This window comes from Ochlerotatus camptorhynchus, unplaced genomic scaffold (assembly GCF_037179485.1).
Source record: "Ochlerotatus camptorhynchus isolate MF236.1 unplaced genomic scaffold, CSIRO-AGI_Acam_v1.1 ptg000503l, whole genome shotgun sequence".
Classification (NCBI taxonomy): Eukaryota; Metazoa; Arthropoda; class Insecta; order Diptera; family Culicidae; genus Ochlerotatus; species Ochlerotatus camptorhynchus.
In genome coordinates, this window is record NW_027040988.1 from 2,033,897 (window position 1) to 2,060,427 (window position 26,531).

The 26,531-nt window shown below is 40.8% G+C and overlaps 3 protein-coding genes across 6 annotated transcripts; 1 reads left to right on the plus strand and 2 right to left on the minus strand.

Annotated features, from left to right (window-relative positions):
* Positions 1 to 1,063: 1,063 nt before the first annotated feature.
* Positions 1,064 to 19,214, minus strand: LOC135712748 (hydroxyacyl-coenzyme A dehydrogenase, mitochondrial-like). Of its 4 annotated transcripts, XM_065235794.1 has the most exons (5): positions 18,984 to 19,214; positions 2,862 to 3,065; positions 2,342 to 2,785; positions 1,857 to 2,230; positions 1,064 to 1,789 (listed from the first exon to the last, which is right to left on the minus strand). In XM_065235794.1, the coding sequence occupies exons 2-5, from the start codon at positions 3,061 to 3,063 to the stop codon at positions 1,556 to 1,558; spliced, it is 1,254 nt and encodes a 417-aa protein (XP_065091866.1). In that variant the 5' UTR covers positions 3,064 to 3,065; positions 18,984 to 19,214; the 3' UTR covers positions 1,064 to 1,555. The 4 variants fall into 4 exon arrangements, with proteins under 4 accessions (XP_065091866.1, XP_065091867.1, XP_065091869.1 ...); XM_065235795.1 differs by lacking the exon at positions 18,984 to 19,214 and having other exon boundaries at positions 2,862 to 3,265; XM_065235797.1 differs by lacking the exons at positions 1,064 to 1,789; positions 1,857 to 2,230; positions 2,342 to 2,785; positions 2,862 to 3,065 and adding exons at positions 15,691 to 16,327; positions 16,395 to 16,670; positions 16,734 to 16,892.
* On the minus strand, positions 17,316 to 18,640 carry LOC135712757 (hydroxyacyl-coenzyme A dehydrogenase, mitochondrial-like). Its single transcript, XM_065235813.1, has 2 exons — positions 18,392 to 18,640; positions 17,316 to 18,178 (listed from the first exon to the last, which is right to left on the minus strand). The coding sequence occupies exons 1-2, from the start codon at positions 18,491 to 18,493 to the stop codon at positions 17,363 to 17,365; spliced, it is 918 nt and encodes a 305-aa protein (XP_065091885.1). The 5' UTR covers positions 18,494 to 18,640; the 3' UTR covers positions 17,316 to 17,362.
* A 5,474-nt stretch (positions 19,215 to 24,688) lies between the features above and the next one.
* RpS26 (ribosomal protein S26) lies at positions 24,689 to 26,031 on the plus strand. Its single transcript, XM_065235892.1, has 3 exons — positions 24,689 to 24,815; positions 25,131 to 25,308; positions 25,620 to 26,031. Exons 1-3 carry the CDS (start codon positions 24,813 to 24,815, stop codon positions 25,784 to 25,786), a joined length of 348 nt encoding a protein of 115 aa, XP_065091964.1. The 5' UTR covers positions 24,689 to 24,812; the 3' UTR covers positions 25,787 to 26,031.
* The last annotated feature ends 500 nt before the right edge of the window (positions 26,032 to 26,531 follow it).

The window sequence follows — 26,531 nt, forward strand, 5'->3', positions numbered from 1 at the left end:
TTAAAACACTTATCGCAAACCAAAATGAAGCATAGGGGAAATGGATGTAATATCGGCCTAAATGCTCCTAATTTGGGCCCATACATAAATTCAGCAATCGACTAAATTTTAAACAGCGACCAAAAATATACATTAGTACCATCCCAATGACGCGTTCATCTAGATAAAATTGATAAATAGCAGATTTTTAGCGATGGGCCCAATCTTAGATCCATAGGTCAACATTAGAGTCATTTCCCCTATATAAGATAAGTTACAATACCACGTACAAAAATGGTGTTTAACATTGTTCCCTGAGTAATGCTTCACTAAAAACAACAATGAAAGCTTGTCACGCAAGTAGAAGAGCACTGTTGGGCACTTTCTGAAATATTTCAATAGTATAATTCCCGTGCAAACCCAAATAAATCTATGTGTGTAAAAATAAATAAAATAAGAGTGATTTGCGGAAAAACCTGCCAATGTCGCATCCAACGCCAGTACCTATACGTAAGCGTACTACGACGCGGCTCTCAAACAAAGGAGTAACAAGTGCGATACTATCACTGCTAGACTAGATCTTTGGTTTTCTCATGCAGTGGTTCATCAGAGAGGGGAAGCTCAGAAATTCCTCATCGCATGCTCATGACGCTATTCTGCCACGGCATGAGCCAACGAGGCCGGACCTAAACCAACCCTCTCCAACGCTTCACTATGAAGCATAAGATTAGGTTCGCCCACCAACGTCCAGGTTAAAAACTAGCCAAGGGGAGGAACAATGTAAAAACACTTAGATATATATCATAACAATTAAGGCTGGTAAGTTACTGTAGTAGCTGAAGCACCTAGGTTAAAATGAAATGTAATTTATTTTGAATTTGGAACAAATAAAGAGTTCAAAAAACACAATTGTAAGTACGATATATGTATGACAAAATGAGAAATTCACTAATTTTTAAACAAAATATAACAGTTTCCCTGAAGAAGTTGTTAACCGGCATCGAAACGCTGGACAATATCACCAAAAGGTGTTCATTCGTTTAAGGAAGTTTTCTTTTGTTGTTCATTGAGGTAAACGCATCCCTTTTTGCAATCTAGACGTATTTTCATATCTATATGTTTAATATATTATATCCGTATCAGCAACCTGACGCTTACACCTAGGTAAGAGTTAACATAAAGCGTAATTTGTGGCATTAGCAAAAATATCTTTGTCTGTAAACATGGCCTATAAGTTGGATCCCTTTCCAAATTTTGTAAAGAAAGCCGGAAAGAGACTCTCACGCTACGTATCGAAGAGAGAAATACACATGTCTAAAAATAATTTAAATACGTTTTAAACACCGTCATTAGAAAGGGGCAGAGGGTATATTTTGATGAATCTTATACGATTGATTCAGTGTCTTGTGCTTGGATCAAATCACGATCGGAACAGAAAATAGCTATCATATTCTACCTACATCTAAATACAACAGTTCAATCGATTAATAGTTAAGATTTGGAATCTTAATACGAAATGCAAATAATTGCTTTTAAGCTTGGCTTAAGCTCTGTTATATCTGCCGCTTCACTGGACCTATGGCACACCCACCTTGGGACTATTCTCGAATTCGCATTCCTTGAGAAAGTCCTCGAATATTTTCACCAAACTCTCGATGCCCTGCAGGTAGTTGGTGTCGATGGTACTTTCTTCCGCCGGAAAAGCGTGCGCAAAATCAATCATACGAGCAGTAGCCCAAACTTTGTTTTCGTACGATCCGACTAGATTATCCCGCATGAAAACGTAATTTTCACGCATAGCTTTCATGTCCTTTCGGTGGTCATAAAAATAAAATAAAATTTAGAAATAAGGTAGCTACTTACATATTGCATCCTACCTCTTCGTAGTTATTGAAAGCCGAGTGACTTCTTTGGATTTTAAAATAATGTTGTAAGGGTTCTATATCGCCTCCTCCCGTCGGTGTTCCTGGTGACGAGCTGGGACCAATCACCGAACTGCTCGCCGTGCCCGTCGGACTAGTGCTAGTATTGCAGCTAGTCAGCTTAGAAATAGAGCTACTCAGACTTTTCGATTGATACTGCAATACAGGCTTTAGACGGCGCGCATCGTACACTAGCAGGACGGAGCTGGAATACAGCCGGAAGGTCGTTTGGGTGCGAGCCCACTTTTGTATGATCCATAGATCGGATAGGAACTGCATCAACAACTGCCGGCACAGGCCACTGTCAGCGTTTAGGAACTTACGGAAGGCTGAAATGGGTAAAAAAGGATTCAATCAATGATTGATTGTCAGAATAGTTCTATCGAGCATGCAAGGCAAGTTAACTGATTAGAAATCAAATATTAACTCACGCTACTCACCATCTTTCACAGTAACTTCGCTGAGCTTCTTCCCGAACTCCTTTCCATAGCGCATCCGACGACCATTGGTAATAGAGTAAACCTGAAACCCGGGTATACAAAGTCCTAGGTTTTGTTTGCAGGCCTGATACTTTGACTCCTCTGCTTTACGCTTTTCCTCCGACGCTTGTGGATCCCAAGTGCGACAGCCTATCTTAACGTCCATGATACATGGTTCCAGCATTCCGTACGTTAGATCAGAAAGCTTTATAAACTCACTCTGTTTACCATCGATGGTAAGCTTAATGTGACCCCGATACTGAGGAATTACATCTTTTAATGGCAGTAGATCCGTTTCGGTATTTGCCACCTGCACCTGTTCATAAAATTTGATTTCACGAGCCCCACAAAGTACTTTGCCAGCTGGTTTGAAAATCGAACCATCATCCGAGCTCTTCAATAAACCTATGCAAAAGGGAACCAATGTATAGCTTCTTCTGAAATTTTTAAAGTAATCCTAAATCCGAATCATGCTACCTACCTAAGGAACCCGCTCCATCGAAGAATGTATGACCAGCAACTTGATCCTCCATCGGCTGGAACCCCTCGGGTAAAGTGGGATATTCCTGTCCGGTAGACATCCCTAGGCCTAACGTCAATTTTTTCGTTCTTTCGGCAGCGGTTACATGACTTTTTCTTTTCTGATAAGGTGGCAGCTTAAAATGATGATGATGGATGCTCATATCTGCGGCACAAGTTTATTAATTTACCGAATATTGAGTTGTAATTAACTCTGTTCAAAAAAAACTATAGCATTCACCTGGTACCCAAAAGCGACTGATAGCAGTACGAAGTGGTTGTAACGAAAAAGATGCTTTCGCCTTCCCAAACCAAGGAAGTTTATCAACTTAATATCTATTTATCGCTAAAAATTATTATCTTTTATCCGGGTTAAATCATTCTCGTATTTTTTCCGATGTGAATCACCCCAGCATGTGATCGATAACGACATATACGAAACAACACAAAAGTATAGTTTTTTTTTTCTATTTGAAATTTCAACTGATAACGTTTACGCGATACGGACTGGGCCCGTGAATAGCTTAAAATCAGTAGGCATAGAATTTATGCGCTCATATATAAAGCAAAACAGGCATTTGACACCGACAACAACTATAGGCTGACGCTGCACATATTTAACAATAATTAATCATATAGGAGAAATGGCTCTAATGTTGGCCTATGGATCTAAGATAGGGCCCATCGCTAAAAATCTGCTTTTTATCAATTTTATCTAGATGAACGCGCACTAATGGATATTTTTGGACGCTATTGAAAATTTAGACCATTGCTGAATTTATGTATGGGCCCAAATTAGGGGCATTTAGGCCGACATTACATCCATTTCCCTTAGTTGAGCAGTTTTTGTGACATCCTTACTCTCGGAACCACTTCGAAACATTAAGCTTCATGCAACAAGTGAAACATTCAAATTGTTACTCCACGTTTGCTTCACTGCAGCATACATGAAGTAGCAATTTCATGTAAAATTGGGCACTGATTTCCGAGATTTATTAAATTAAAAATTCAAAGGGGAAGTGCATGTATAGCCTACGTAGCGGCCATTTGTGGACTCTATAAGAAATCACCTTTAACCTACGAAATAGTAGTGGTTACCATGGGACTATTTTCATTGTAGGCAAGGATAGGGACCAACACAAAGCACAGATAAGTAAACAAATGCAGTAGTGGTGGCCTTTAAATTAGTACAATAGGCCGATTTTCATACAAACTAGCCAACTTTGGCATGTTGCAACCAGTTGCAACTATCTTTTGTTATGATCAATTAGACAATGAGCATGCATAAGGACGTATACGCGATGATTGATTCTCTTCATCGATTTTCTCTTTGCATTGCTACAGCTAAGCGTTACAATTTTCTAGAGTTGTAACAGGTTGTATTGGCTATCAAAAGCAACAGCAAACGCACGGAGAAACGTTTATTCTAGCGAGTTATCAACCCTCCGTTACTCGCGCTGTTGTACTTTGTACAACACATATGTGTTTTCCATTGCCATTTGGTTGCTGAGTTACCAATTGATCTGAAACCAACGTATATTCCTCAAAAAAATGGTTTTGAACTAAACAAGCAACATTTTGATTACAGTAAACCCCCAAAAAATGCGGATAATAGGGTAAATGTAAATGGAAACCGCTCAAATGGTATCCCTACTACGTGAGACCCATATACGCGGACCCATATGTATACTAGCGTCGCATGGTGATAAAATTCTGAGCTATTGTCCATCAACCAAAAGTCTTGACCCCTTGAACAAGTTTGTCCAAGATAGTTATCTCGGGCTGTTTTATATGCGAGAATTTCACATGTATACTAGCGCCGCAAAGTGAGAAAACTCTGAAATACTGTCCTTCAGCCAAAAAGATTGATCTCCTGAACAACGTTGTTCAAGACAGTAACTTTCTATCTGGTCAGGATCTCAAGATATATCACATGCAAGAATTTCACATGTATACTAGCGCTACATAGTGAAAAAATTCTGAACTACTGTCCAATATCGAAAAGCTTATGATCTCCTGTACAACTTTTCCCAAGATTGTAACTTTCTAACGTGTCAGGATCTCTAGATATTTTATATGCGTATTTTTTTCGCACCAAGCGATAAGCTTTGACCTCCTGAACAACTTTGTCGAAAACAGTAAATTTCCCAAATCTTCAAGCTATAGGATATGCGAGAATTGAACATGTATACTAGCACCACTTGGTGAGAAACTTCTGAACCACTGTCCACCAGCCAAAAGTATTGAGCCCCTGAACAAATTTGCCTAAGACAGTATAAAGGGTGATACGGTCAAAATTTGGTCAATATCAACTTGACGTATTTCTTTCAATTTTGCATTTAAAAAACCTGAACACCCCTCATTTTGAAGGTGTGTGTGTGTAGAATGTTGCTCCTATTTTGATTTTGGAATTCACTCTTCAGTTGTCAAAATGCCGTCCAAGCAAGAAGAGCAGCGTATCAAAATTTTGCTCGCGCATCGCGAAAATCCGAGCTACTCGCACGCAAAGTTGGCAAAATCGCTAAAAGTTGCCAAATCAACCGTTACAAATGTAATTAAAGTGTTTGGGGAACGTTTGTCGACAGCCAGGAAGTCTGGATCGGGGGGAAATCGAAAACCGGAAGCCGCTGAGACGACAAAGAGAGTTGCCGGTAGTTTCAAGCGAAACCCTAACCTCTCTCTCCGAGATGCCGCAAATAAGCTGGGTGTATCGTCTACAACCGTGCATCGAGCCAAAAAACGAGCCGGACTATCGACTTACAAGAAGGTAGTGACTCCAAATCGCGATGATAAACAAAATACGACGGCCAAAGTTTGACTGCGTGGTAATGGACGACGAAACCTACGTCAAAGCCGACTACAAGCAGCTTCCGGGACAGGAGTTTTATACGGCAAAAGGAAGGGGAAAGGTAGCAGATGTTTTCAAGCACATGAAACTGTCAAAGTTCGCAAAGAAATATCTGGTTTGGCAAGCCATCTGTACCTGTGGCTTGAAAAGCAGCATTTTCATAGCTTCCGGGACTGTCAACCAAGAAATTTTCGTGAAAGAGTGTTTGAATAAACGTCTGCTGCCTTTCCTGAAGAAACACGGTTGTTCCGTACTGTTTTGGCCGGATTTGGCATCTTGCCATTACGGTAAAAAGGCCATGAAGTAGTACGCCGCCAACAACGTGCAGGTGGTTCCCAAGGACAAGAACCCTCCCAACACGCCAGAGCTCCGCCCAATTGGGCTATTGTCAAGCGGAACCTAAAGAAGACCAAAAAAACTGCTAAGGGCGAGCAGCAGTTCAAGGCAAACTGGCTTTCTGCGGCGAAGAAGGTGGACAAGGTGGCTGTACAAAATCTGATGGCAGGGGTCAAGCGTAAGGCCCGGCAATTCGGATTTGGAAAAGCGGAAGCCTAACTGAATATTTTTCCTGAATTTTATACTAATTGAACTTGAAAAAGAAATTTAATTTGATTTTTTAAATAAACGATTTCCCGATTTACACGCGTTTTACCTTGACCAAATTTTGACCGTATCACCCTTTATTTCTGCTGTATCCAGCTGGTCAAGATCGCAAACTATTGTGCATAGGGTAGAGAACTACTTCGGTCTAATCGCCCATTTTGGACCTATCGAACAGAAAACTTTAAATAAATGCATGATTTCAAAGGTAACAAGTCAATTATGCGTTTGGTACGATACTTTACTTAATAAGCTACCGAACGAAATCAATGAGAATGCGTGATATGAAGGTTTGCACCCATTATTCGCAAAAACAAAAGAAGCGCTTCGACCGAATCATTTTTTATCTTCATCCGATAGGCCGAAATGAATTCTTTGGCGTTTCAATGCGTTAGGCCGAGTTAAGAATCCGTAGGCCGAGTTTAGCGTCAAGAAGCAGTGTTAGACTTTTGACAATATCTCAACGATTGGTTTCTCTTTATCAAACCTTATGGTACGTACGGAAAGGTAAATAAATTTAAAAGCCATCAGTAGTAATAACATTCCGTGCTAAACTGCGCTAGATTAAGAAAGACTAAGTGCGGGTTGTGCTTAATAGGCCGGAAATGGGGTAGTTAACCCTATATGCGAGAATCTCTTGTCTCTCTTGAATCTCTTGAGAATTTCACCCTTTTTTCTATCTGGTCAGGATCTCGAGATATTCCATGTCGTAACCAATTAGGTCAAATTCCACGTATTATGGACAGCGGTTACGTTGTTTCCATTTACGTTTTCCCTATTATGCGTATATTTTGGGGGTTTACTGTAATCAAAGTGTAGCTTGTTTAGTTCAAAACAAGTTTTTTTAGGAATACCCGTTGGTTTCAGATCGATTGGTAGCTCAGCAGCAAAATGGCAATGGAAAACTCACACTGTTGTACAAAGTACAACGCGCGAGTACTCGTGTTATAAAAGTTGGCGCGAGTAACGAAAGGTTAACTAAAGAGAAAATCGACGAAGCGAATCGATCATCGCGTTTACGCCCTTATGCATGCTCACTGTCGAACACAAACGAAGTGACAGACGACTTACTGGCGAAGAAATCCATTAAAATAATGTGGTTCACTGTAATAGAATTTTCTTGGAAGCTTGTGCCATCATCCACCAGATGGGTTAGTTTTTTTGTTTTGATTTGAACAAAGTTGATTTTGTGTACAATGATTCTTTGACAGTGTGCAAAGAGTGCGTATCATTTTGTCATTTTTTTATGCATTTCAGTTTTGAGTAGAGTGAAAGAGATAGAACCAAAACATTCTAGTACATTCGGTTAAAATGCTAGTTCAATCTAGTAGTAGTGTTGCCATGTGGTACAATCCAGTAGTAGTGGTGTTGCCATGTGGTACACTGAAAAATTGCAATAGCAGGTTAGTCACCAAAGTTTTCGAGCCGCTCCGTCTGTTACTTCGTTTGTGCTGTCGAATTGAGCTGAAATTATGACACAGAACTACAAATATGCTGAATTTTGAGCGTACGTAATATAAAATTATTGGAAGCGCTTGCCGGAAATTGCCGGGCTGGTTAAAAATGGCTAACTAATTAGCACGCCGTCGTTTATGGGCAATATAGTCGAAAATTTTAAAACTGGAGAGTGCAGTTTCGAACCCCTTTGGATACGGTTGTGTTTTAAGTTTGTTCTCTGTTTTGTGCGTGCGTTCGCTTTCATAGTTTTCGGCTGCATTTGTCGGATTAGCGCTGGTACTTTGCCTCCCGGACGGTTATACGTGTGTGATTGATGGTTTGATGATTGCAAGCATCAGAAGAGATGTCGCTATCTGCGTTGTTTGATTTTTTTTCCCTCCCGGACCAGAAATTTTCGGCATCGCGAATGATAATTTTTAATTTCAGTTAATTACGTGCTGTAAGGTGCGTGAAAAAGCTCGGCACGGTCGGTGTTGATGTTGGTTCGCTCGTAACTATTTTTGCAAAAAAATAAGTGTTTTCGCCGAAATTGATACTGAAAGTGTATCAAAAGCGAGGGGGCGGGCAACACATCTAAATCTCAATTCTAGATGCTCAACAAATCTCACACTCGCGAATCAATCTTCGAAAAATCTTCTTTCATTTATCGCATCTACTTGCATCGCGCATAATATTTTTGCAGGAAATCTTCAGAATCGTCATCAATCTTCTTTCTATCTACTCAGCGTGTGCGCAGCAAAGCACAACACAACAAAACACAATTTTCCCTGCATCGTAGATAGGGTCACCCCCCTCGATCAAAACTGCTTCTGACAGTGTTTCGCAGTTGGGTGTGGTGAAATTCGTACATTCCCGGTTGATTTTCAGTGGAAATTCCGTATCACAAAATTGCTCACCGGGTTCCTTTTTTTGCCATTTGAACACGACGGGTTTTCTTTCGCGAGAGTGACGTTTATTCAGGCCAGTGACAAGGCCTATACCAACAGCACTGTTTGACAGTAGGCAGCATGCCCCGGGCTCAAATCATTTATTTTGCTGTGCTGGGCCCGCTGCCACTGCATAACATGTTGTCTACGCGCCTGCTACTGGGCTGCGTTTATTGGATCCGTTTCTTTGCACACGTGTTTTTTTTTACCAGCTGTGTGTAAGTGTGCTTGTGATTTTCATTGCCTACCGGGAGGTCGGTTCACCGTGTTCGGATGTTACGCTTTCGGCGTGTAGTTCTATCGAGTCAAGCGTAACTATTCAAATCGACGTATCTGCTTTGTAAACAATCACTTCAATCGGCAATTTGTCTTAGCTACTAACTCACTCACACATACAAACACCATCAACAGGTAGGGAAATTTTTCCCCTACTAACTGGTGTTGTTAGTTTGCGTAGGTGAGTTAGCAATTAGCATTTGAATAGTTACGCTTAAATTGGTAAATTAGCCGGGGAAAGTGCTGATAATGTGCCCGCCGCGAGTTTTGGTGGTGATTCGGTGGCCGAAGTTGCCGTGAATCAGCGAGTTTACGGCTTGCTAAAGTGCTCGTCTGCTGGTCTCTCGCCAGTGTCGGAGATTGTGAGCAAACTGAAGGAAGCCTCGCTGGATACGCCCAAGACTGGACGGGCGATAGCTGGTGGCTGTGAACGGTTCCTAGGGAAAGCACTGGACGCAGACCGCCTCCCAGATGGCCATGGCATATTTAAAATTAACCATCAACCGTTGGGACTATATGAATTATCGCATATTTCTGTTGTTGATTACATACAACTTCTTCTTCTTCTTCTTCGCATTTCAAGCTTATTGCATATCGCATATTAGCTTATTGCGTGCTCTCAAGTTAGTGTTCTAGATGCACTTCCACAGTTATTAATTGAGAGCTTTCGATGCCTGTACCATTTTTGCATTGGTATGATTGCCCGCATAAACGCGAACCATAAATTGACCTTACCTAAAATGGTTAAAAATTGTTTATAATCCCTGCTAAACTTTAACTGAAATGGTTATGGAACTTTACATGAACGTTTAATGATAAAGTTTCAACCTTATGTACTATGGTTTTTTGGAACTGGACCTTACAAATAATGGGTTGTTAAGAACCATTACCATTCCAAATTCTTGGTTTTCTCCATACATTTTCAGAAAGAGAACTATATAAGAACGTTTTTACTTATGATTTGAGAACATTAATGGTAATGGTTATGGTAGTCAGTAAGGTCCATTAATGGTTTTGTATTATCGCTCAACTTTACGTGGAATATATCGTGAATTGGTAATCAGTAAATTACAGGCAACCAATTCGCGATATATTCCACATAAAGTTGATCGATGTTACAAAACCATTCGTGGACCTTACTGACTACCATGACCATTACCATTAATGTTCTCAAACCATAAGTTAAAAGGTTCTAATATAGTTCTCTTTCCGAAAATGTATGGAGAAAACAAGAATTTGGAACGGTAATGGTTCTTAACAACCCATTATTTGTAAGGTCCAGTTCCAAAAAACCATAATACATAAGGTTGAAACTTTATCATTAAACGTTCATGTAAAGTTCCATAACCATTTCAGTTAAAGTTTAGCAGGGATTATAAACAATTTTTAACCATTTTAGGTAAGGTCAATTTATGGTTCGCGTTTATGCGGGTGTGTGGCAAGTCCAATCATGCTTCTATGTCCAGGGAAGTCGAGAAATTTTCCAACCCGAAAAATTCTTAGACCGGACCGGGAATTGAACCCAGCCACCTCCACATGGTCTTGCTTCCCGCATAAACAATAACCATAATAAGCGCCTAACCACCAATTCGGGATATCATCCCAACTTTATGTGGTATGCTCGCACCATCTATGATATCGTTAGTGTATGGTACCCATTTATTAGGGTTTGTAGCTGCGCCCTTTACCGACTGAGCTAAGAGAGGCCTCATGATTACATACAAAGTGAAAGCCGAAAGATCGTCAGTTGCAGTGGCTTGCTTACTGAGCAGAAAAACGCGGTTCCAGGTCCTTTCATATTAAAAATGTATGGTAAAGTTGCTTGTTTATCGTGTATTTTGTAAAACTTTGGATAGTTATAACAAATTGAGTAACGGTATAATGTGATATGAGGGGCTCGGTGGCCATAGAGCATCCGTTTTTGTTTACTGGGCAGAACATCATGAGTCTAATCTCAAGCCCATCCACATTCAAGATTCGTCAATCGTTTTATTTTTTAACATGACTACATGGTAATTGACAGCAACTCGATGATTAAAAAGGAGCTCGTCTGTCTAGTGGCAAACGTTTTTGCTTACTGAGCAGAAAACCGTAGGTCCAATCCCAAGCTCCTTCGCGTTATATGATCGTTAGAACATCAATTCAGCTTATCATTTACCAAAACGAACCCTGCTGCAAACCCAACCCTATCACCCGATATTCCACTAATTCCTCGTGGAAGTGCAGAGGTGTTCTTGGCTTCCATAAAAGCAAGTGTCACGTCAACACATTTCTATCCCTTCCTTTCTTGACCTGTGTTCGCGCGCGGCCGGCATTGATATTGTCTAGCTTGAGATCACTAGTTTTTACACATTGAGGATAATTGCTAGTCCCAAGCACCGTTTATTGGTTCTCTGTGTAATAACAGCTGGTCTAGCAATAACTGAGTAGCAACCGTGGGCGGTCAATCATGCTCATGCTATAGTTGAAAATTTTGAAACTATAACACTTTGGAAATTTCGAATTATAAATGTGTTTATTAGTTGGCCATTTTCACCAGCCCATCAATTTCCGGCAAGCGCTTCCAATCATTTGATATTACGTACACGCTAAATTCAGCATTTTGTAGTTCTATGCAGGGGCTGGAAAGCGGCGTTAGCAAAGCAACTTTGTGCATGCATCTCACAACACTCGACAAAGAGTGTGTGGTTCTCCCATTTACTTCGCACACTCTTTTCAAACTAATCTGTGAGAAAGCGATCCTACCTCTCACCCCAGCAGGCCCGAGGGGGACGACTCTATCTACGATGCAGAAAAGATTGTGTTTTGCTGTGGCTAGCTGCGCGCAAGCTGAGTAGATAGAATGAAGATTGACGACGATTCTGAAGATTTCCTGCAAAAAGATCATGCACGATGCAAGTAGATGCGAGAAATGAAAGAAGATTTTTCGAAGATTGATTCCCTAGTGTGAGATTTGTTGAGCATCTAGACTTGAGATTTAGATGTGTCGCCCCCCTCGAGCAGGCCTGGGTTCAATCCCAGTCGGCGCCGCCGGGATGTTCTGAGGCATAACATCTCTGATCACGCCTTCCTTCGGATGGGAAGTAAAGCCGTTGGTCCCCGGTTCATGAGTTGATGGGTCGATAGGTAGGGTCCAGGTGTGGGAGCTGCCTTCCTGGCACGTCGGTAGCATTGGTGCTCAGCACGGAAAACAAGATCGACGGAAAAACAAACCAAAAGAAAAAAAAAAAGAAAGCGATCCTCACAATGAGCGGTACACTCCATGATTTTTTTTTTTTTTTTTATTATAGAGATTTTTAGCCATAGGCTAGTTCATCTCTTACACTCCATGCTGCGCAGGGAGCAAATATAATACAGCAAGCGCTATTGAAGCCAGCATCTCATGGGTACAGTTTTTCCCACACGTCGAGAAGCTGTAGTTGCTGGACGGCCGTTCTGAGTGACGGACTTGTGTTCGGGCTGGACGAGTCGCTTGGGCGAAGCGCGCAATTGAAATCGCCCACTAGAATTACGTGCTCGGTGCGGTTGTGGAGATAGTAGGCAAGAGTTTCGTAAAAAAATCTTCCCGAGCAGCACGATGTGCAGTGCCCGACGGGGCATAGATGTTGACAAGAGTGACATCTTGCACTCGTAAAGCGATCAACCGACCGTCCAAGCTTTTCTCGACGTGAGAATACTGGATGTGCGACTTCAGTGCGATCGCCGTCGTCCTCCTTGCGTGATCCACATTTGCGACAACGACAAAGCCTGGCAAAGAAAGCTGCTCGTTCTCCACCTCTTGCAGGCACACAATGTCAAGGTTTTGGCTGTTGACGAAGGCTCGCAAAGCGTTAAGCTTCGTAGGGCTCGTGATGGTGTTGATGTTAATGGTAGCGACGTTGTAGGATGTGAGAGACATTATGGAATGTATTACTCAACCATCTCGTCGTCTTCTTCATCACGGCGGGGTTTTTTGAGGATCGGTCGCCCTCGACTTCGCCTGCTGCTCGTGGAAGTGTTTGATTCGTCTGTCTCATTGCCGTTCGATTTACTGCGTGGAGGTACACCACCAGGCTTTTTGAACAGCTCCACCGAATCCGAACTGATATCGGTCACCTTGGTGAGCGTTCTCGACGATGCTGGAGGTTGTGGTTTTGTTGTGTGTTGGGGTCTCGCATTCTGGCATAGTACCAACAATCAATACGAAACTAACGATTTTAAATTGGCTCACTACTTGACTAGCCTATTGGTCCCAAGCAAACGATTAACGTACCCCATTCTAGTCGAAATTCTAGTACTACACTATGTTTGTTTTGATTCGCTATGAAAGTTTGACAGATAAAATGAGGGGTTATTGGTTTTTCCTATGTTTCGAGGGGTGAATCGATTAGCTTGGGACCGAAGAGAGTACCAGAGCTGAGCCAAAAAGTTGAGCACGTTATTTCGGGACCTTCTAGTCTTAGAGTTACCTCTATGATAGTACTACCATCTCTGTTGGCGTGGTGAGTTGGCCGGTGTGAGTTTTCTGCCGAACAGTTCGTTCTCACTTGTCGACGGTGGCAATTCGGGAAAAGTTTCCGACGTTACCGGTGGTGGCGCAGCAGGCTTCGGGCCAGCCGGTTTATTTCGTGGCGGCTTCTGTGGTCCCGTTTGCTTTGCCACATTAGCGTAGCTCTTCTGGACCAGCAGCTTTTTATTTTGTACACACGAAATACCCGAGTGTGTCAGCTCGTGGCAGTGACGGCAAGACTGCAGTTGATCCTTGTAGGCAATGAATGCCTTCACTCCGTCGATAGTGGCCCACGAATCGATATTTCGTTCTACCACCATGCGGATAGACCAGATTCCAAGCGGCACGCTACCGTACTCGTGACTTTCACCAAACATAAGCTCCCGGATTGAAAGCACTTCGCCATACCGACTGAGGAACTCGTCACACCTTCGGGAAGATCCCACACACGCACTTCGACATTTCCATCTTCCATGGTAATACGGAGGTTGTATTTTTTTTTCCACTGCATACCACTTCGTGCTTTTCGTCGTGTTCATCGACCACTTGTTGGGCCAAAGCTAGGTCAGCGACCTTGACAAACATGCATGATTCACCTCTATGGCACTGTAGTCTCTTCACATCTTCCCTCTTCAGCCCAAATACCGTACGGCAAAAAACGTAGGTTTTTTCGTACGATGGCTTCAGAGGGAGATTCGAAAAATCTATGCGACAGGTATTTTCTCGCCTCATCGCGGAAACACTGCACGCGACGTGGCACGGCGACACAAGGAAAATTGTAAAAAAATGCCTGACTCTCAGATAAGCGTAGTTGATAAAAAGTTTACACGTCTCAGAAGCTGAGCGATATTTGCTTGATTCTCACTTTGATTATTTTTAGAAAATCAGTACATTGCGCGCATTGAGTGATCAGATGGCAGCCATGGTTCTGTCAAAATTTTAGGACAATTGATCATAACAAAACATAGTTGCAACATGCCAAAGTTGGCTAGTTTGTATGAAAATCGGCCTATTGTGCAAATTTAAAGGCCACCACTGTACATCTGTGTATTTGCACGTCAAAAATGAAGAGACGTGCAATGAGCTTAACAAAAAAAAACCCAACCAAAAAATCACAACCGCCTTAAACCCAAAAGGCGTTCAAAAATAACCGTTTATAGATAATCATATTTTTTCAGCAGAATTCAAGTTGAACATTGCGTTAGGTCCTAAGTAACATTGACAGGTTCTCTTCGTCGACGTTCTCTTTGTATTCCCAAATTATCTTTTCTATTTGTTACTTGTTTTTTTTTTCTCTTTGTATCTTGTTCAAATTACACTTTTGAGCATTTTGAGTCTCCGTTCGAAACATCATTTAAAATTATCAATTTTGTTAAAAAAAAAAACATTGTTGGATTATCCAAATCATCTCGGATATCTGTTCTTAAAGTACTGCAAGGTATACGATGATTCGAGAAAGGGTAAACCTTCGTGAAGCCCCATAATATCATAGCTCAAGTAACAACTTTGATTTTATTCTAGGTTTTGAAGAGAGCCTATAAAGACTTGAATGGACTTGAAGACCACATTAAAATCGGAAATGTTGCTTGGGTTGTTTGGTATTAGGTTTTCCAAAATGCATGGAGTTCATATCTTTATTGTATTTTATTAAAGTCACTTTAACACTCATGGATCCTTCTTCGTGATTTATCCCGGTTAGATTTGAACACATGGTAATGTTGATTACCCCTAGGTTTGAGTTGGAGGATTTATCTCTAAGAGAATCAAGTACTTTGACTTTGGCGGAAGAGGTATGTATATGATATACAATTTATTGATTCCATGTAACATTACATGTTTGATAAAGGTTTAAATGATTCTTGAAGACCAAATTATGGCCTACAAGACTATGATAAAACGAAAATTGTTACATCCTGCATAATGCGTATTGTATAGAAGATTCGATTCCCACCTCAACCGGGACAATGGAATAGGAGCTATTATTTCTCAACATCAATAGAAACACAATTCAAAAGTTGTGTCACATTATCCCGAATGGTCACTTCCCCGAACTCCATTACCCCGAATGAGATCCTGCCTTTTTTTATTGCTGTTCATTCTTTTCACATTCGGGATTGAGGGTACAGGCGTTCGACATTCGGGGTAATGTAGCACAATCCAATTCAATTAAGCGTTTACCTGTATTATAGTGAATATTATATTTGATAACAAGTAGATTAACAATATATCACACCCTTCACCAAACATGCTAATATGTAGCTGTTGTATAGACTCCGAACATTAGTAGATTTTCTTCACTTGTAGCTATAGAACCCTTCACCACTTTTAGCGCCAAGCTTGTTTTCCGCTACCATCTTTTCCAATGTCGGACTTGGTTTCGAGGCTGGATCGTTCGGGAAGCGAGCATGACGTTCCTTCATTATACTCAAAGTAACGTCCAGTCCTACCATATCCATCAACTCAAACGGCCCGATCGGATGACCCAATCCTAACTTCAACGCCGTGTCAATGTCCCGTAGGTTGGCATCACCTCGTTCTAGCATCTGCAGCGCTTCCGAAGTCAGAGTGAACAATAGCCGATTAACGATAAATCCCGGTGTGTCCTTGCAAGTTATACAGGTTTTCCCCAACGCACGACCGAATGCCATCAAACGGGCGTGGGTTTCCTCAGACGTTTTATCGGTTTTTATCACTTCGATCAGCTTCATCACTGGGACCGGATTGAAGAAATGGAACCCACCGAAACGATCCTCCCGCTTCGTTACGGATCCAATCTCAACAATCGACAACGAAGATGTGTTGCTAGCAAAAATTACGTGCTCCGGGGCAATCTGTTGATGTTATAACACAAGTTTAAATCCTTTCATCATTTCAAAGTACCTACTCGGTCAAACTTACATCATCGATTCGTTTGAACAAATCTTGCTTTACTTTCATATTCTCCACAACAGCTTCTATCACTATATCCGTGCTGGACACAACCTCATCAAGATTAGTGTTATACGTTATCCTAGATAGCGCATCCGCTACGAAACCGTTAGCCGAGTCGGGATCGTCTTTGAACAACTTACGCGCAATGCGGGCAGCATTTCTTTCAATTCCTTCACGAGATTTAGTTAGCACCTCCTGGCTCAGATCAACCAGTGTGGCGTTGTGGCCGGTTGCAGCAGCCACCTACAAGGGTAAAAGTTTCATAACTTTTCAACAAAAATCGTCATCTTGAACATATCTACGTACCATCGCGATACCTGAGCCCATTGTACCGGCCCCAACAATCACCACGTTCTGTATTGGTGTCGACATTGTGGCAACAAGTTGTGCGTTTTCTGAATGCACTAGTATGGGTCAAAATTTTCCAGAGTATCTTCTGAATAGAGGCCAATTCAAAAAATATGTCTGAAAGACAACAAGACGAAATTCCTGAATTTTAGCGATAAGCTCAAATAAGCGATAGAGGCCGAAATTGAATCCCGAACCATTATTTAAAATTTTACATTGATTATAAAATCGGTTTTTAATTTTGAATTACAAATTTTAAAATTGTGCTTACAAAGAATATTACTTGTGGGTGCAGATATCTACATAAATTCTAGTACGAATTAGTTAGGATTTTTAATCTAAATTATTACAAATTTAAGTCAGGAATTTTGATAAATTTTGTATTTCGGTTCATGAACTTGGCAAACATTTGATTTTGGAAATTAAAATCTAAAACTACGTAGATACTTAAATTTGACACGTGATTTTTTACAGTTAAAGTTACTAGTGATTCTTACATTTTTTACAAGTAAAACATGTTGTGAATAAACTTTCATTCTATATAAATGCACTTTATTTCCCAACCACAAAAATCACCCAACATAAATCTACTTTTTGTAAGAGTAAAATCCTTCTCCAGACTTAACACCGAGTTTTCCCTCGGAAACAAGTTTCTGCAGCATTTGTGGGGGTTTGAACAACGGGTTCTCCGGGAACTTCTCGTGCCATCCATGCATGATGTTGTTGGTCGTGTCCAGTCCAACATAGTCGCTCAACTCGAACGGTCCCATCGGGTAACCAGCACCCAGCTTCATCGCCGTATCGATATCCCGGGCGGTGGCATCGCCGCGTTCCAGCAGACGAACTGCTTCCGCCATATACGGAACCAACAAACGATTCACCACGAATCCGGGCGTATCCTTACAGGTGATACAAGTCTTGCCCATGCGCTTTCCGAATTCCATCAACTGTTGGTACGTTTCTTCGGAAGTCTTTTCGGTACGAATGACCTCGAGCAGTCTCATCATCGGTACCGGATTGAAAAAGTGCAGCCCTCCGAAGCGATCCTCTCGCTTGGTCACTGAACCAATCTCACCGATCGAGAGCGACGACGTGTTACTAGCAAAAATGGTACTGGCCGGAGCTGCGGCATCGATCTTCCCGAACAACTCGTGCTTGATGTTCATTTTTTCGACGATCGCTTCAATGACTAGATCCGAAGAGGCTACGGAATCTTCAATCTTGGTAGATCCTTTGAGATTTTTCAGGGTTCCTTCGACAAAGGCGTTACCCTTGGCAGAATCATCCTTGAATTGCTTCTTTGCAACGCGTTCCAAGCTTTTCTTGATGCTTCCAATGGCTTTGTCCACCAGCTGGTCATTGACCTCTACGAGTGTTACATTGTGGCCGGTTGCAGCGGCGACCTGAACAATACAGTTAGTTAAATTTTAGTGAAACTAAATAATATTCGAAATATTCAAATTCATCAGTTTATCATCCATCCGGAAACCCCCCGGCAGCCGGCTGACAATCACAATGCTATCATCTTACAAACATGGACGTTGACCTTTGGACCTGCTCGGTGCCGAGGAGCTATGGATAGATATTTTCTTATAAACTGAAGCTTCCAAACTTACCTGAGCAATTCCGGAACCCATAAGACCACCACCGATCACAACCACGTTGTTGATTTTGGCCGCGGTGGCCATATTACGAACAAATACGCGCATCATCGACATTTTGTAGACGTTTACTTAAGCACTATGTTACAAGTAATTAACCTAATTATAGTCCTATGTTGCCTCACAATGAACGCTTAAATCAATAACCGGATTTGCTGTTGGATTGGATTGGATAAGGATGCTTAGCTTACACAGGATATAACGGAACAAAGTCTGGAGACGTCCGATTACAAACTGCACTGCTTGACAGACTGAAGTGGAACCGCGAATGAACACCACTCGATAATTAAAAGCTCCTATCGCTGACAGTCAGTATCAGTCAGATGAGACGTGGTCTCGTTTCGGAGCTTTCGAGATGATCGTGTTTACTTCGGAGTTCGGATGTCTGATAACTTGTATCTTCTGCTTCTACACGTTCAAGGGTAGGAATCATTATCATTGCTGTGATTATATTGCAACATAAAGTCACGATGGCAGAAATTCAGCTATCAGTCGCTTTCAGATAAGGAGGCAAAGGTACGGAAGAAAATAATGTTCAAGTACTTACAGCAGTTCCATGTCCGTGACAAATGCAAAATTCCGAATCACGAAAAGGTATAATTCAAAGCACTGTCCGGTATACACACGCGACTTTACTTTTCTCTGTCAACAAAACACAAACCAAATGTATACTGCCTGAAAACATAAGTAGACGGCAAACAAAATTAAACGTAAAACTTTTGCCCCCGTAGCCAGCGCACTTTTTATCGCGAAAAATGTATAACAGGTCTATACGAACGAACGAGGATCACCAAAACAAAACCAGCAAAACGAGAACGCTGAGCCGGAGCGTCGGGCGTATTGCTGTGCAAACGTGAGACAATGTAAATTCGCCATCTCTTTCGTTTTCCCACTGTTAGAATGGTTGACGGAGTGTGATGTCAACTGTGTCGTCTATTCAAACAGCGGGGGAACGAAAGAGATGACAAACTCACACTCATTGCGTCGGACGCACTGTTTGTCACTGATAGAAGATCAAAATAGTGAAATATTTCACACCTGAGGCGCCGCGTTCCGACAGGAAGAGGAAATGTTCACACGGTCATCGACTCTTAATCGATTTTGCAGGGCTGTGCGACGCAGTGGCTTCAAATAGTACACTGTAAATAGTGGAAATGTGCGGGAGGAATGTTTTCGTTTCCCAATCAATCATTTCGTTATTTTTGACGTAGGACTACGTATTTAATTTCTATACTGGGGGGTCACATTTAAAAATCAAAATTCAGACATGTAACGAAAAATCCCAAACACGGATGCAACGATAGAGCGCCAATACGAAGATGACGATGACGACGAAAATACCCACATCGACCGGAGGAAAGGCTTCCCGCAATAGGCAGCATGACTACCCTAATAAAAAATTACCATAAACGAACGATAACCCAAATGTGTGAACTATTCCACAAATGGTTTGGATGATACCCAGAACACGTCGTTAAGCAAATTAACCATAACATTTTTATTAGGGTAGGCCGCCGTCATCCGGTCGGCATCGACTTGCACGACAACCGGCCCTTTTCAGGGCCACCAATTCAAAACGGAAAGAGTTAAGAACTAAATGTCAACATATTTGTTTCGTCCACTAGTGGTCCTACGTCAAGCTTTTGTTCGTGCCCCTAGGCACAGACCCTTATACTTTTTTTTCGAATACATTGATCTTCAAAGGGACTGTTTATTAACTACATAGTCAATTTTTTTGGGATTCTTTCAAAAATTAAAAATTTTAAAATTGTAAGGGGCGTGGATGATTGACCCCCTCCGTTTTATGATTAGCCCCAAAGACAGTCACATTAAAATTCGATAGCGATCGTCGTCATTTCGTGAAGAAATGTAATGATACTAAAAGTCTAATCGTGAATCATTTATAAAGATCTTTATCAAAAAATTGCTACCAATGTAACCGATGTAAAAGTATCGATTTCTGTTGCCAGATCAAAATATTATCGGTTGAGTTGAAAACCAGAAAACCTCACACGCGTCAATTAATTTTATTTTTGTTCTGTACGTTAAACATGGTGTCGGACATAGTGCGCTGTTTTCACACAATGATGCGATATAATGCGCACTAAACGGATAGAAATCTCCTTAAAAACTTTTGGCAAATTTCTATTGCTGATTATTCATAAAATGTATAATTCAACTAATAAGCAGACGGCTTTCAAAAAGTTAATGAAGATCATGTGTCAACTAATATGTATAAGCGGTCACACATACCTTTTATGCATTCTTATACACAGCAAAAAAAAATGTAATATCGATCAACGTAATTCAAGCTGATGTATGAAATAATGATGTAATAGCAAAACGCAGATACAATATTACATCAATGGATGTAATTTTGTTCGCAAAATCGATGTACATCGTACAATGTGATATTACACAACCGATGGATTGACCTGGTTGCAGCAGTTTCGATGTAATATTCAACAACTTTTTTTGCTGTGTAGGACCTATGTGGTTTGTCTTATTGTTTATTGTTTATTGTTTATTGTTTATTGTTTATTGTTTATTGTTTATTGTTTATTGAAAAATTCAACTGACAAATACTGTCTAAATGAATAAAACTTAAACTAAATAGTTACGGTCAACGGTACGGAAAAGGCCAAGTAGCCGATGACGAAACACGTCAGCTGATACATTGAAGTCGAACATATAAAAAAAGTAGTTGAATTGCCGGCTGATTGCTCGAATTGGCTCGTGTTGTGTATAATTCTGGCTCCGTGGTTCCAAAAACAGAAAGTCGCGTTGACGAAGAGACCTCTCAGGGGCATACATATTTAGTTGTGACAGCAGTGTTGGGCAGTCAATGTCACCTGTAAGCAGCTTTCCAGCGTACATAGCTTGAGCGACCGTCCATCTCACCTCTAATGGCTCGATTCCCAGGAGACGGCAACGCTCCTCGTACGGTGGCAAGTTCGTTGGGTCACGCCAGTTGAGGAAACGAAGAGCATATCTCACAAACTTGCGTTGAACGGATTCAATTCTAGTGATCCAGCTAGCATGGAAAGGGCACCAAACAACTGAACTTGACTCCAATAAGGATCGCACAAGCGAGCAGTAAAGTGACCTGAGACATAGCGGGTCACGAAACTCGTCGGCAATTTTGAAAATATAGCCCAATTGTCGATTAGCTCTGGAGATGATGTCATTGTAGTGGATTCTGAAAGTGAGTCTGCAGTCCAAGGTAACGCCGAGATCCTTTATGTGCTCTACACGAGCAAGACAGCGTCCGTAGAGAACATAGTCAAACATGATTGGTTCAATTTTTCGGTGATATGAAATAATGTTACATTTTTCTATGCTTAGACTCATCAAATTTCTTGAGCACCCGTCAGCAAAAATACCTAACTGATGCTGTGAGCAGCTACTTAGTTTTTGTCTTGCGTGAGTGTAAATTGAGTGAATCGATTAAATATTTTGTTGAGTTATTTCCGGCGCTGGTAAATATTTGTGCATTCATACGTTGTTTGTAATGTTGTAGCACCCCGGAGGCTTTGAACGGAAGTGCCCTTGCTACTGAAAACGAAGAACCCGAAGGCATCGATTTTCCAACCGCGATGAAGCCACTTGATAACGTGATCCAATTCGTACAGAACAATCCCGCTCAGACTTTGAAACTGAAAACCCTGCGAACTGAATTGCTGGAAGCAGAGTGGAAGAGACGCAATCTGTAACTGTTTTGTTTTAATTTGCTTGTTTTATGAATTAAATTGATTTTTTACAAAAAATATTTTGTTTTTCGTTATTTTTTATCAATCATTGTAAGACCCCCCAAAAAATATGACATCAAAACGTCAGCATGATTTTGACATCAGATTTTGACATCAGATTTTGACGGATGACTGCTTTTTAATTGGGTCGCGCCCCAATTAGCGAACCCCCAATTAAAAAGCGCCCCAACCAGAAAACCCCCAATTAGCGAACTTCCACTGTATTCTGGAGATCCCAGCAGTCCGAGAGACTTTTAATAATTTTGTAGATTTTCGTATCGTCTGCATAGAAAACGCGGCATCCTAATGGTATCAGCAAGGCGACATCGTTTAAAAAGATCGAAAATAGTAGCGGTCCTAGGTTACTGCCTTGCGGGACTCCCGAGTTGTTTGAGAAAACATCCGATTCCGACGCGCCAATCTTGACATGTACATAGCGATTCACCAAGTAAGATCTGAACCAATCCACAGTAGTTGACGAGATGCCAAGTATCTCCAGCTTGGCCAGCAGGATATTATGGTCCACCGTGTCAAATGCAGCAGACAGTTAGAAGTGAACTCCACCAGGTTCGTGGACACGGAGCGCTTCGGGTAGAAACCGTGTTGCATGTATGTATAAGGCTGATGTTGTATGGAATGTATAAGGCTGATGTTTTGGCAAAAATTTATAAGTGAAAGTAACGTTGATCGATTTTCTTCGTCGACTTCTTTCGTTAAAAGCTTTAGCACACACTCATTTTTTATTGCTGGAAACCAGCAAATTTTTGCTGGATTTTGCCGAGCTGGAAAGCCAGCAATCCTTCCAGCAAAATAAATTTTGCTGGTTTTCCAGCAAATCTTTTTTGACAGAAGTTTGTTGGAAAACCAGCAATTTTTTTCTGAAAATTATGGCGAAAATATTGCTGATCGTTCAGTAATTATAAACGCACGTTTTTCTCACTTTATCAAACAAAATAATGCAAAAAGAATGAGAACTCATTTAAAAACTATTTTATTCAGTTCATATCTACCCTTAAGCCGAGGGGGGCGACACATCTAAATCTCAATTCTAGATGCTCAAAAAATCTCACACTAGCGAATCAATCTTCGAAAAATCATCTTTCATTTCTCGCATCTACTTGCATCGCGCTTCATCTTTTTGCAGGAAATCTTCAAAATCGACATAAATCTTCCTTCTATCTACTCAGCGTGAGTGCAGCTAGCCACAGCAAAACACAATCTTTTTTGCATCGTAGATAGAGTCGTCCCCCTCGCCTTAAGCACTTAACGTTCAAATATATCCAAGATCATCTCCACTAGCACCGGATGATAATTTTTTCGAAAGAATCTTTTCCACCGGAATAACCTAAAATTAAACACAACCTGCTAAGAGATAATATCTCCTTCAATGTATTCCCGTCTTACCGTTATTGTTACGAATAATAGTGAACTTCTTCAATCAGAAACCAGGAATTCTTAATACAATACGTTTTTGGAGAATTTTGTTTGTAAGCAGTCGTCAAACTAATGAGAAAAATCACAAGTCTTTATGACAGTTTATGATTTGCTGGTTTCCAGCAAAAAAACTGATTTACTGGGTTTTCAGTAATTAAAAAGTTTTTGCTGTTGTTTCAGCAAAAATCGTATTGCTGGAGCATTTTAAGCAAACCATTTTGCTGGAAGATGAAAACAAAATCTGGTATAATCGTTTCTTGTTGTTTTTGTCGTAATAGATGCTAGCGATGCTAGATAAAAGCTTCTTTTACCGATATGTGTGCTGAAAATACCTGAGCATGTCTTTACGTGGCCGTGAAGAAACAAAGACTAAGTCGACGAAGATAATTTGTCAATGTTACTTAAGACCTAATGCAATGTTCAGCTTGATAGGCTGTGTTCCATTTGAAGAATTTTCACTTAAATTTGACACTTTGAAAATAAATTGAAGAGTGATTTTTCAAATAACCGTACCCGCTTTTGTCAACAAATATTCATACGTCATTTTGACAAAACTCTTAGCTCGCCCACGCAATCTTACAATACTACCAAACTTGCAACCAAACACCAAACTTGAATTTCTCAATAAGCTGAATATTTTCCGAAAAAAAATGATTTTCATTGTCATTTTAACCATGATATTTACTATCAAAACATTGGACATTTTTGTCCGCTACCATAAAATCACAACGAAATTCATGGTTCACAATAATGAAAATCATGGTATTTGAGAAATTTACCGTAAAAAGGGGGGTTGTTAAGCAACATAACAATAAAAAAAATATTTTTCTCGAACAAATTTGATCTCATCACACTAATTTCCATAGTTTGAGCATTTGATCGAAATTTATTATTTCTCCCGTACAATAATTTAACAATAAATTTTAATTTACTCAAAATACAACAGTTAAAATCATTGTAATTTCGTTGTTTTATTATAATTATTTTTTTTCGGGTTCTTTATTTTTGAATTTAATGAAGTTTCTGTTAAAACTCGTTCAGTGTGTCACAACCACCCCTGCATCGTCGACAGCAGCGATGCAGAAATCGACGAACAAACTGTCAATCGCCTGTCAAAATTAGATTTCGTTCGAGTGTGAACCCGTCCTTATCTTTCTCTACTTCCGTGGTTCTTGCATCAAACTGTCACAGAAATGGTAAGTCCGGTGAAAATTTTGTTTTTTCAGTGAAATAACCGGGAAAATATTCCTAAAAGTAATTGAAAAGGATTCTAGCGAAATTAGAAATTAACGAACATTCGATTGTTCGGTGCATTGAGTTAAAATTTTACGAAAAATGTGAAAATAATGTGTTGGTATCCAACGAGTGAAGAAAATTGCCGTCACCGGAGTTGGCACTGTACATGTGTTTAAACATGGCGTTCCGGTTGTAAATAAATGTGAAACATTGCTAGAAATCGCAACAAGATGTTTAAACGATGCTAATTTTGAATTCTTTCTGTAAATTTCCAGACTAAGAAGAGGCGTAATGGAGGACGCTGCAAGCACAACCGCGGCCACGTCAAGGCCGTGCGTTGCACCAACTGCGCCCGCTGCGTCCCAAAGGATAAGGCCATCAAGAAGTTTGTGATCCGAAACATCGTCGAGGCTGCTGCCGTTCGTGATATTTCGGATGCTTCCTGTTACAACTGTGAGTTTTTGAGAAAGCAATGGTCATCAGGAACGAAACTATTCTTAAATGTAGTTGGGGAACTTGACAACAACAGTATTTGTTGAGGTTATGGGGTACAGGCACTAAATTAAATTTGGGAATAGTTCCGTCCTACCAAATATAAAGTTTGAAGTAATTCCTTCGATTTTCTATGATGATAAAAACACTGCTGATTATATGGCATGATATATAGTTTAATATTTGCTATCTGACGTCTCTTAAAATCAGCTCCGGTAAATTCAAAGGTCAACAGCGATATTCATACAGGTTGTTTTCCCGTTTTCTTTTAGCCTATGTTCTGCCCAAACTTTACGCAAAATTGCACTATTGCGTATCGTGCGCTATCCACTCCAAGGTGGTGCGTAACCGATCGAAGGAAGCCCGACGAATCCGTACACCACCCCAGCGGGCGTTCCCTAAGGACATGAACCGTAACCAGAACGCCCAGCGCAAGTAAGAAGCTGCTAAGTCGTCAAGTCGCTGTTGCAAAAACCGATACCAACCAAACGCCGAACGTGGCGGACATCGCTTTCTCCCGTGGACGAAATCATCATTCTATCATTCCGATTAGCCGGGCAATGATCGGAGCGAGTGGGTTCGCCAGTGTTCGGTGTCAAAAACAAGTTGTATTTGGATTAAACATGGTCGCTTAAGGAGAAGATGAGGTGAAAACATTGAAAATAAGATTTACAAAACATCTAATAGGTGAGAACGAGTAGTGTTTATCGATGACAATCCGTCAAGTTGGTCTCATGAGTTGTGTGTCGAGGGAATGGATTTAAATAGCCGGTTTCTAAACAGCATTATTGTTCAACTCGTTGAAGTCTCCCCAACTTCGTTCGAATCAGTAAGTATTTTACGATCGCTATCAGTATGGAAACATGTCAAAGGTAAGGTAGCTGTTCCAGTAATAGTGGTGTACCTATAATTACCGTATGGGGGTTGTGCCGGAATAATGAGGGAAAACTGGATAAGGTTAAGCTTTAAATTTGTCGAATCTCTTAACGGAATCCCTGTATGAAGAGCTTTGAGTGTGTTGATTTATTTCCATTTAATTCCGTTATAATTGCTTATCTTTTGACAGATACGTGTATTTCGCCTACTACTTGCAGACTTCATCAGTGCCAAGTACCAGTGGTGTTGCGTACTTGGCACTGATGAAGCCTGCAAGTACTAGACGAAATACGGTATCTGTCAAAAGA